Raw genomic sequence first — 12,422 nt, forward strand, 5'->3', positions numbered from 1 at the left:
TCCAAACAGGCTAATCAGGGACAACACTTACTGTCTTAAATATATTTTTGTTTAAAAGAGACTTTCCTTACACATTTTTTTAATAAAGGCGCTAAGTGTCATTTCTGATTAGCCTGTGCGGACTGCACAAGCTACATATGTAATCTGGTTGATTTTTTAAGCACATGCATTGAGCCCAGTTTTCCCAGAACTATTCTCAGATTATTTCTTATACATACCACATTTTTCAGAGCACCAGTCTGCATATACATGTTCTTCAAGAAACTTGCCATCGAGATTTGTCTGAGTCTGTTCTTAGGCTTAGATTTCAGCCAATCAGACGCGAGTTTAGTGACAGATCTTACCGTGACCCATTGGCATGGTACTCCCTTATTTCTTATTGTTTTATCATTGATCTACTTTGTATCACACTCTTGACTGCATTTTGAACACTTAATATATTCAAAGGAAAGTTCATGTAGAGTAAACTCCACTATCACTATATATGTAAGAATTGAATAGCAGTTCTTCTGCAGAAAAAAAGTTAAGTTCTTAAAGTTGCACCATTATGTGTATAAAAACTGCAATCGTTAAAACTACAAGAGCCACAACAGACGTTTATTTGTTGGCGTGCGCATCTTGTTCAACTTTGAGTTTCATCTTTAATGAAACAAAAAATATTTCTGTTTGCGGCAAACAGTAATTCACTTTTGAAGGATAAAAAGCAATGACGTTAAGTTGCAATGACAACATTATTTTGTTGATGAAAAAGTAGTTTGGTAATGAATATTGATGAGTTAGTTTGCAAACGTTAATGGTTCATTGGGATATCAAACACAGGCCATGTGAGCCGATTATCCAATCAGAATGGAGCATTTATGTGAAAAAGCAAAGTTTTTGAATTATTATAATATGACGATGCATATCTCTATGTACATAACAATAAAACATATTCTATAAGATATGTTGTAACTATATTGCATATATATTGCATTTCTTTTATATATTACCTCTTATTCCTAAGATTGTTTTTCTACAAGCATAAAATATTTCTCAAGCTATCGTATTTAAACATGAATTATGTCATCACCATGAAGTGTAGGTGTTCAAGAGACCTTTCCATGTCCAGTGATCTACATGTTATGTGCCCTTGAACTTAGCACTGGACTTGGCTGCCATGCCTGTTGCAAAGTGGTTCAGGGGTGGTTTAGTTGCTTTTGTGACCAAACTCCAGTTAAACCCTTTACCAATCAGAATCAAACTGAAAATGGCTATGTGCAAACAGCATAAAACCAGAACAGCCTGCTAGTAAATTGCAGTCTCTTCAGGTTTTATGCTGTTTGCTGCTCATCAGTATCTAAGGGTTGGAAATGAAGTCTTTTAAACTTAAATCAAATAAGAAAGGTCTTTGCTTCAAAATACGTATCTAAGTGGTAAAGGGTTAACTTCAATTGTTGTCAGGTATAATATCAGTGCCTGTTGCTGTAAAAATACCCATGATGAGTGAGACTACATACAGTAAAGCATTGGATGCAAAGGTACTAGTAACAGAGGAGGTAATCACATGACAAACAAGTTGTCGAAGTGAATGCCAAGACAGGAATTTTTCGCAAATTTGTGCAAAGCGATAAGTGTTTATTTCGTATTAATATTCGTTCTATCTGGCGACTTTACTGGCTGCAAATTTTTTAATCTGATCACAAAATTGCAGCTACCAAATACGAAATAAACCTTAATCACTTTCTTGCTTATACAACTGGAAAGTGAGCGGCATTTAAACAATCGTGTCTTGTTCTGATAAAACTGGGCATAATGCATGTACGTAAAGTGCCGTCCCAGATTGGCCTGTGCAGTCCGCACAGGCTAATCAGGGAAGACACTTTCCGCTTAAACTTGATTTTCGGTAAAAAGGGACTTCCTTCAAACTAAAAATACCATAAAAGCTGAAAATATCGTCCCTGATTAGCCTGTGCGGACTGCACAGGCTTATCTGGGACGGCACTTTACGCACAAGCATTAAGCCCAGTTGTTTCAGAACAAGACACAATCAATACAACTAGAAAGGGTATAAGACGGCGAAAAATACCTGTCTCTGCATGGACGTTTCCATTTTCTTTGTCACGTGATTACCTCCTCAGAATTAAATTATTTCTCATTCTGAAAGCCTCTGTCCACAGAAAATAAAGTAATGCATGCTGAATTGATATCAGTTGCAATAAATGAAAATGAATTTTTTACTTAAAACTATCTTGTTTGTAAGAAATACGTTTGAGCATTGTTTTGGGAAGATCGGGATTTATGTATAAGCTAAAAGTGACAACCCTGATTAGTCTGTGCGGTCTGCAAATTCTAATCAGGGAAGACACTCACTGCCTTTATGGTATTTTCCGTTGAAAGAAAGTCTCTTCTTTGCAAAACTCCAGTTGAGGCGGAGGGGGCCTGAATTGCAATTGCAGACTACATACATTTAGCCCGTTTTTCCAAGTAATTCATAATTGTGAAAATGAGAATTGTGAATGTAAATTGGTAACGTACAAAAAACAAACAAAAATATTGGACAGCAAATAGACATTTATGAACAAAATGGTCCTAATATTAAAGGCAAGCTAAAGATAGAACGACAAAGAAAATAATTATTGCAACATACTTGTTAAAAGTGGTTTGTGCCTGGTACTTAAATGTTAAAATGTTTCATCATAACTTCAGTTTTCTGTATTCTGTATTATGTTTTATAATTCAGACTGCAGAATTTAATAAATTAGCTGTGCTCAAGGCTTACAGGGCTTAATGCATGTGCATAAAGTGTTGTCCCTGATAAGCCTGTGCAGTCTCCACAGGCTTATCAGGGACAACACTTTATGACAATCTGGATTTTGGTTTGGAAGAGACTTTCTTAAAATGTTGCATCATAACATTAGTTCTTTGTATGATGTGTAATAATTCAGGCCCCATTGTATGAGTTGCATTTTGAGAAATCTGGGCATAATGCATGTGCTTAAAGTGTCCTCCCAGATAAGCCTGTGCAGTGCGCACAGGCTAATCAGGAACGACACTTTCCGCTTATATTACATTTTTCGTTAAATGAAGTCTCTTAGAAAAAATCCAATTAAGCCGGAAAGTGTCGTCCCTGATTAGCCTGTGCAGACTGCACAGGCTAATATGGGACGACACTTTACGCACATGCATTATGCCCAGTTTTCTTAGAACACAACTCATATTATATAACATTCAGAGAAAACTCCTGGAGATCATCAACGAGCGTCGCAAGGAGAAGCGTCATCAGTTTCCGAAGCACGTTGAGAGACTTCCAAACTTCTCTGATGTGCTGGTGAACAACCACCTGCTGCTGTTTACATCCGCCCTCATCCCGAAGGCTCTGTCGTCCATTCTCACATCGTTTATGATTGAGATCGGTAGTGAGGTGTGTAGTATTTCTGAAATGTTAGAAATAGCATGGAATTTTGTGTAAACCCTTTTCCACTTAGGTACGTATTTTGATGCATGTGTAGTCCCTTACAAAGTTAAATTTAATTAAATACCTTTCTTGTTAGATTCAAGTTTTGAAGGCTTCATTTCCAACCCTTAGTTACTGATGAGCAGCAAACAGCATAAAACCTGAACAGACTGCGAGTTACTCGCAGGCTGTTCTGGTTTCAGCTGTTTGCACATAGCCATTTTCACTTTGCCTCTGAGTGGTTAAAGCAAGTCTGTTGTAAAAGATGTGCAGACTGCACAAGCTAATGTGGGACAACACTGCACACACATGCTTTAAGCATGGTTTCCCCAGGGCAAGGCTCTGTCGTCCATTCTCACATTGTTTGTGATCAAGATTGGCAGTAAAAGGGGTTAAATGTATTATATCTTATTTAGTATTTTTTAAACGACCCACTCATCAACTATTTTATAAAAAATTAACTGTGCAGACAGTTTTACTTATGGGCATTTTGTTCCAGCAGAAAAAAAGTTGCCAGTTATAATGATCATTATCCAGTGCCAAAGGCGGAGGGATATAGGTATGGCGTTGTCTGTCCGCCTGTCTGTCAGTCTGCTTGTTTTTCACAAACTTTTAAGTTATGACGGGTGATATCACTTCAACAAATTTGCTGATGAATCTGATAGTTTCTATGCATACATAGCATGTGATTCCACTTGAGTAAATCAAATATTAACACTATGCTGGTTGTTGGCGGCAGTGGCATTCAATGGGTACCATGCCTTGAAAGATAAGCATCAATGAATGCATTTCTTACATGCAAAATATTTTTGTATGAAGTAAACATAATTTTCTTTCACTAAAACTGAAGCAATTTGGAATGCATTGAAATGAGCCCCTGGTGACTCGGGGAAAATGGGTTTCCATGCATGTGTTTCTTTTTATTTATGATTGATTTCATAAAAAGCCTTATACTGTGAAACCTGTTTAAACAGATAAGTGTTAGAAACGGGCCTATTGTTTATGTGTTTTTTATTTCTGCTTGATTTCCTTCAAAGCCTTATAAAGTGAAACCTTTCTAAACCATATAGTGTCGGGAAAAGGCCTTTTGTTTGGTTTTCAGAGAAAAACAAATTGAGCCCACTCTGGGAAAACGGGGCTTAATGCACAGGCTTATCAGGGACAACACTTCCCGCTTTCTTGGTATTTTTTATTTAAAAGAAAGTCTCTGTTGCGAAAATTCAGTTTAGACAGAAAGTGCCATCCCTTATTAGCCTGTGGAACAACATTTTATGCACATACAGTAAGCCCTGTTTTTCAAGATCGTTACTCAATAATTGTTTATTGTGAAAATAGGATTATGTCTTTTTCTTTATGTTTGATTTCATTATAAGCATTAAACAGTGAAACCTGTCTGAACCAAACATTAAACAGTGAAACCTGTCTGAACCAAACATTAAACAGTGAAACCTGTCTGAACCTGTCAGGGATAGGCCAATAGTTGTTTAGAGAGAAATAAAATTTGATTTTGCAGGTTGGAAATCAAAACATGCTGCTAGAAGACCCAGATCTGTTGGAACGCCACCTTCTGGAAGTTGTTAGGTTGTACCCGCCATTCCTGGCTGGAAGACGGATCATATGCGAGGTGAGGTCAGAATGTTCTTGTTAAAATTAGGGAATATTTTATATTTTTTTTTGGTTGGTATGATTTTTTAGCTCAGCTGTTTTCGGAGAAAACCCGAGGTATTGCCAGCTTGTCGTTTGGCGTCTGCCGTCCGCGTTGTGCTAAAACCTTAACATATGCTCTAAAATCAAAGTGCTTCCACATACAACTTTGAAACTTCATATGTAGATGCACCTTGATGAGATCTACATGCCACACTCATTTTGGGGGTCACTAGGTCAAAGGTCAAGGTCACTTCTGACAAGCTTTCATTTATTAAAAACTGCACCCACAGCCGAGCGTTGGCTCCCGCTATGCGGTGCTCTTGTTGTTACTTTCAACAGTTATTCAGTAATATCACAGCAGATAATTTCCCTACTCAGACTGATCTTGGTACGCTGATGTGACTAGTATGAAGTGCTCTGGGAAAACCGTACTTAATTCAAGTGCATAAAATGTCAATCCAGATTAGCCAGTGCAGTTTGCACACTGTCTGGAACAACACTTTTTTTCTTAACTGGACTGATATTATACCTGACAACAAGAGAAGTTAACTGGATTTTTCTTCATTTTCAAGGAAAAACTGAGTTCTAGTTGGCCCAGAAATTATAGAATATATATGAGCCGTGCCGTGTTAAAAGGGGGTTTAATGGATGTGCGTAAAGTGTCATCCCAGATTAGCCTGTGCAGTCTGCACAGGCTTATCCGTGACTACACTTTCTGCTTTTATGAAAATTGTCTTTTAAAGAAGTCCCGTCTTAGCAAAAATGCAAATTAGACGGAAAGCGTCTTCCCTGATTAGCCTGTGTGGACTGCACAGGCTTATCTGGGACTACACTTTACGCACATGCATTTAACCCCCTTTTCACAGAGCACAGCCCATATATAATCAAACCTCATATTGTTTAAGTTTTCGGGATCAGTAAAAACTACTTCAAAGATGTTACAAAACATTTATTAGAATCAGACATTTTTATGCAAACTTGCAAAGCTGTTTGAAAGTTATGTTTTCTTGTGTTTTTGTGTTTCCAGTGAAATTGTGACTATCATACAGTGTGATATTATTTGAAGAAATAATCCTCAATGGATTTGCAGAAAATTAACCAGTAATGCTAATGCACATGGCTCAGTATCATGAACATTCTCAAATTTTTGCTCAACTCAGAAGATGAGATATGAGTATCTACTCAGCTGAGTATTGAGAATGTCGGTCAGCACTTGAACAGTCTCAAATCTCAGCTATAACAAATGCACATTGTCCTCCTAAAACTTAGGGTTGAGTCAGACATAAAGCTCAAAAAAGCTTTTGTTAACATTGAATTGAGCATGATGGTCAAACATCTAAAAAATTCAGAAAATAAAATGTTGAGTCTGAATATTGAAGTTAGTATGTTAGTGATTCTATGCCCATGTTAGAGTTCGAACTGATTATCTTTTTGTCAGCTGTTACATAGATTTTTTGATACAATTTCTTAAAAATGTGTCTTCCATTGATTGAAAGAAACGCAACTGAAATAATAATCTTTACAATGTTAGTGTTTGATATTGAAGGGCAGAGGGGCATGGCGCATGACTTAAAAAAAGGCATTTCGCACTGCGATTCTCTTACAAAGGGCACATTGGGTGTTTTCAACTTTTTTCTGTCTTACGAATTTTCTGATTTTAACAAAAGATTTTGGATCATTTTAGTTTGAATAACAATACGTAACGTCGTTGATTTAGTTAAATTTTATTTGTACCTCTTGTAAGTGAGCGAAAAAACACCAGTCATACGCGATAACAACTATTGCTGGTTTATTTCAGATAAATAGTCTGCGCAAGAAGTTTGGGTCATCGTTGTTTGTCATTTAGAAACCTTACTATCATTAATTCGTCGACACAAAACCATTTTTTCCGAAAAAGGTTGCGCGTTTTACGACACCGGATTTTGGGCAGGAATATAACTCGGGTACAGTCTAATATATTGACCGGGTGCGTTTAAGTATATTTGCCGTACCCTGGGTACTTGTAACTATACTTAATAGTACCAGGGGTACATGTAAGTAGTACCCGAGCCGTCAATGACCGATCGAGCCAAATAACCCATTGGTAGCGCAATAGACTTTGCTCTTAAAGGTTACGGGTTCGGAAACGGCTTTAGGACAAGCCCCAAACGTTCCCCATAAAAAACATGACAACGTAAGCTTAAACATGATGGATATATTTAAATAGTTTGTCTCCATATTGATTGCGTCAATTTAAATTTATTTGTTGTTAATGTAGAAAATTTATTCGCTCTAAGAAATTGTGTTTCTACAGACGTTCTTATGCATGAAAAACAACGTTAAAAAACTACGTCGAGGCCACAGAAGAACAAACACCTATTTCTGATTTGTTTCCATTAAAAATGCTGCTTAGCCAATCAAAATGATGTATGCATCACAAAAATGCCGTAGGCGGAGTTAACATGTCGTATTTGGAGCTTATGCCAACTCGCGAAATTAACTGCTACGGGATGATTATTGATGTTTACAGCACTTTTCGGGTAATAGGCTCTCTTTTATTGCGTCATACGCAGTCATGCATTAATATGCGTGTCTTGGGGACACCGAGATAACACACGATTGCAAAAGCAGATAAGACTTGATACATATGGATCTAGATAAAAGGGCCTGTGGCGCTAATTAGCTTTGAAAGGCGCAGCGTGGCGCTCCGATAAAAGGGGCATGGCGGGGCGCCATGCTGATTATGCCTGGATAAAACACTCAATGTGTAGTGATTTTTCATCAACAGGAAGTAACATGTGGAGGGTATCGGTTCCCAGCCGGCCATGCTCTTCTGTACATGACCTATGCTGCACACAGGGACCCAGATGTGTTTGACCAATCAGATGCCTTCATGCCAGAGAGGTGGAGTCAAAGGTTAGTGATGTGTAACTGTGTTACTACTTACAAGAAAAGTGGGTCCCAGAGTGAGATTGTATTGTAACTTTGTGAGAGAAAAAAGTAGTATTTAATCTATGAGTTTACCAATAATTTTCAAAATTGTGCATTTATTTACAAAAGAGATTTGATATTGGAAAAGAAATGTTGTTATTCCCCGCCATAGGCGGAGGGATATTGTTTTAGCGTTGTCCATCCTTCCGTCTGTCTTTCCGTCCTTCCGTCTGTCTTTCTGTCCTTCTGTCCGTCCGTCCGGCACTTGTCGAAGCCATATCTTGGAAGTGCTTTGGCGGATTTCAATGAAACTTGGTATGAGTATATATATATGGATAAGAGGATGATGCACGCCTAATGGCATTGTACACCATCTGTTAATAACAGAGTTATTCCCCTCTGTATCTTGGAAAAATGCTTTTTTGTGTCCGGAGCCATATCTTGGAAGTGCTTTGGCGGATTTCATTGAAACTTGGTATGAGTATATATATATGGATAAGAGGATGATGCACGCCAAATGGCATTGTACACCATTGGACAATAAAGGCCCTTTGTATCTGGAAAAAATGCTTTTTTGAGTGTCAAATGAAATATTTTTGTGTCCAGAAGATAATTGGCGGGGGATATCAATTCAACGAATTTGCTTGTTTGTTTTTAGCTCACCTGAGCACAACATGCTAAAGGTGAGCTTTTGTGATCGCCTTTTGTCCGTGGTCCGTTGTGCGTTGTGCTGCGTCAACATTTGCCTTGTGAACTCTGTAGAGGCCACATTTAGTGTCCAATCTTCATGAAATTTGGTCAGAAGATTGGTCTCAATGATATCTTGGATGAGTTCGAAAATGGTTACGTTTGCTTAAAAACATGGCTGCCAAGGGGCGGGGCATTTTTCCTTATATGGCTATATATCGCTATAGTAAAATCTTGTTAGTACTCTAGAGGCCACATTTATTGTCTGATCTTCATGAAACTTGGTTAGAAGATTCATCCCAATAATATCTTGGATGAGTTCACAAATGATGCCCGTTGGTTGAAAAAACATGGCCGCCAGGGGCGGGGCATTTTTTCTTATATGGCTATATATGGCTTTAGTAAAATCTTGTTAACACTCTAGAGGCCACATTTATTGTCCAATCTTCATGAAATTTGGTCAGAAGATTGGTCTCAATGATATCCTGGATGAGTTGGAAAATAATTATGTTTGCTTGAAAAACATGGCTTCCAAGGGGCGGGGCATTTTTCCTTATATGGCTATAGTAAAATCTTGTCAACACTCTAGAGGCCACATTTACTGTCCGATCTTCATTTAACTTGGTCAGAAGTTTCATCCCGATAATATCTTGGAAGAGTTCAAAAATGATGCTGGTTGGTTGAAAAACATGGCTGCAAGGGGGCGGGGCATTTTCCTTATATGGCTATAGTAAAACCTTGTTTACACTCTAGAGGCCAAATTTATTTTCCGATCTTCATGAAACTTGGTCAGAAGATTTGTCCCAATAATATCTTGTAATCTCAGGTGAGCAACTTTGGGCCTTTCAGGGCCTCTTGTTAAGAAATCTGTGAAGAGTATTAAACCAAGGGGCACAATGTGATCATCAGGAATTTATAATTTTTGTCTCACTGCAGTCTACATTTATGTCTACTTTCAAAGATTTTTAAACTACAAGTTTGCAGGTATTTAGGATTTTTTGTATTTATTCTATGGGCCTCATTCTGATAAAACTGGGCTTAATGAATGTGCATAAAGTGTTGTCCAACATTAACCTTTGCATTTCCCAAAGGCTTATCAGGGACGACAAATTCCATTGTTATGGAATTTATAATTTTAAGAAAGTTTGTTCTTTAGAAAAAAAGAACCAGTGAACGCCGAAAGTGTTGTCCCTGGTTAGCCTGTGCAGACAGCACATGCTAATCTGGGATGAAACTTTACACACATGCATAAAGCCCCATTTTCTCAGAACCCTCACTAAAAATTGACCTGCATTGTTCTGCATTTCAGCAACAAAAATGACCAAGATAAGCTGTTCACATTAGGGGCAGGGCCTCGGCAGTGCATCGGGGAGCAGCTGGTGTGGACCATCATCAAGGTATATTGCCTTGGACCAGTGTTGTCTAAGCATTGTAAAAGTATTGCGCAATGTTGAGGCCTGGGTCAAGAGTTTACAAAGCATCTTAAGCATATTTTCCTATGTCTTGGCCTGGGAAAGAGTTCAAGAAGCATCTTTTTGTTTAATTTCATATGGTTTAATTCTAATTCTAGCATCAGGTATTTAAATGTCTAGGTCTGGACTCAGTGTCCAGAAAGCATCTTAAGTAAGTTAACAATGTCTAGGCCAAGGACAAGTGTTAAAAAAGCATCTTAAGTATTTGTTTAATATCGAGGACTGGGATGAGTTTACTAAAGTCCTTATATTTACATTGCTTAATGTTAAGGCCTGGGGCAAGGGTTCTCAAAGCATCTTAAGTATACTTTTCAATGTCTAGCCCCGGACTCAGTGTCCACAAAGCATATCAAGTATATCAGGGTGCAGAATCAACGGGTTTCCCGGGTTTTACACACCGGCTGGACATAATGTAAACACACCGTTAAGAACTTTATTTTTGCAAATATCTCCAGTTATTGAAATACATTTGCAAAAATCTTTAGTGCATGAAAGACCGTTTTTTCTTGCAGTTTGTGCCAATATCTTAAGGTATAATGACAAATCTTTGAAAACGTCTAATATCGTTGACAAAATTTCATGTTGCGTCATGTTGCATAAAAGTCTGTCTTTTACGCACAAGTTGAAATTCTTTAGAATTTTTTTTTTTATTAATTGAAATAAAGCAGCACTTACTGCTGTGTATACATCCATTAATGTTAAAAGAGGGAACCCCACAAAGTCACGTGATCCTGCACACTGATATTGTTCAATGTCTGGTCCTGGGGCCAGTGTACACAAAGTATTTTTTAAGATCTTTATTAATGCATGGGATCAGAAAGTATATTGTTGTGATGTCTAGAGCTGTAGCCTGTGTTCAAAAATTGTTTATTCGCTGTGTATTAATGTATCCATACATCGATCTCTTCTTCATGCATGGACCTCATCCATTGTTTATAAGGAAATAACATAAAAAAATGACACCAGTATTTAAACATAGATGCATGTTTGAATTAAACTTATTTGAACTGTATTACAACCAAGTTGAAAATCCTGGTAATTAGATTGGGCTATGGCAGCTGAGTCAGCGTTTAACGTGTGGTTTCCTGTTGATAACTTAAGTTAGCATAAGTCGATTTTAATGAAACTTGGAATACGGCAAGTTTGCATCTACCTAGCTTGAACTTGTGTATGAGGTGTATTGGAATAATGTCACTGTTACTTAAAAAAAAAAGAATAACAGTTTCTGCTCAATAAGTTGAGTTTTGATGGAGATATTTTGTATGTAGGTATCTTATATGATGACCTATATTGGAAATGCAGGCGGAACCAGTCAGATTAAGGTTGAGGTCATTGTTGCTAAAAATAGAAAAAACAGGTTGTTTCCAGGCGATTATTTTAGTTTGCATTTGCATCTCAATGGAACTTATCGATGGTCACAATTTAAAATGCCGAACCTACAAAAACGCAAGTTTTCAGGAGACGTATTTTTGTTAAACATTTCTTACACAAAATCAAATAAATATTATTTTTAACATTTTTAAAAGTGCCTCATGATGGAGTATGTTCGTATGAAATTATTTTGACGTTAAGTTAATAAATCTGCTGTAAAATGTATCTTCGTCATTTAGACTTGCATTTATGTGATGCTTCGGCAAATTGGACAGCTAATTGTAATGGATTTTGTTTCAATAGAATGAATTATTCCACTGTTTTCCATTAAATATAGCAAAGCAATGCGTGTTATTTTCTGTTTTACACGGTGGCACAGAGGTGACAACCGCAATTCTTTATTTATATTGTGGCCTCAACCTAGTAACTTGTGGGAACAACTTATAAAGTTTTGGGAACCACTTCATAAGTTGTGGCTTTAACTTAATAACTTGTGGAAACAACTAACTGAGGCCTCAGCTTAATAACGTGTGGCTACAACTTCATAACGTGTTCCCAAAACTTTTTAAGTTGTGGTCTCAACTTTGTAATTTGTTCATTTAAGTTATTACTTCAACTTAATAATTTGCGGGAACAACTTATTAAGTCGAGGCCTCAGCTTAGAAACTTGTGGCGACAACTTCATAACTTGTTCCCACAACTTATAAGTTGTTGCCTCAACTAAATAACTTGTAGGACCAACTAACTAAGTTAAGGTCACTACTTTAAGTTTAACCAATCAGATTGGCCGTTTCATCTTTACCGTTTTATCACAGTTACTACCCCTTATACTACTAGGTGCTCGGGTTCGAGCGCCGGTCTGAGCACTATCTCTGTTAGCTATAGATCCGCAGTTCGAGCCC

General features: G+C 37.4%; 1 protein-coding gene across 3 annotated transcripts in view; it reads left to right on the top strand.

Moving 5' to 3' along the window:
• LOC127857980 (putative cytochrome P450 120) overlaps nt 1-12,422 on the top strand; it is a 32,011-nt gene that overhangs the window by 10,798 nt on the left and 8,791 nt on the right. For all 3 annotated transcript variants that reach the window (XM_052394783.1, XM_052394785.1, XM_052394784.1), the window contains 6 exons: nt 231-361; nt 1,441-1,517; nt 3,212-3,400; nt 4,947-5,057; nt 7,848-7,975; nt 9,987-10,074. In XM_052394783.1, coding sequence (XP_052250743.1) covers nt 231-361; nt 1,441-1,517; nt 3,212-3,400; nt 4,947-5,057; nt 7,848-7,975; nt 9,987-10,074 — 724 coding nt within the window. The remainder of the gene's footprint in view (nt 1-230; nt 362-1,440; nt 1,518-3,211; nt 3,401-4,946; nt 5,058-7,847; nt 7,976-9,986; nt 10,075-12,422) is intronic.

This window comes from Dreissena polymorpha, chromosome 14 (genome assembly GCF_020536995.1).
Source record: "Dreissena polymorpha isolate Duluth1 chromosome 14, UMN_Dpol_1.0, whole genome shotgun sequence".
Classification (NCBI taxonomy): Eukaryota; Metazoa; Mollusca; class Bivalvia; order Myida; family Dreissenidae; genus Dreissena; species Dreissena polymorpha.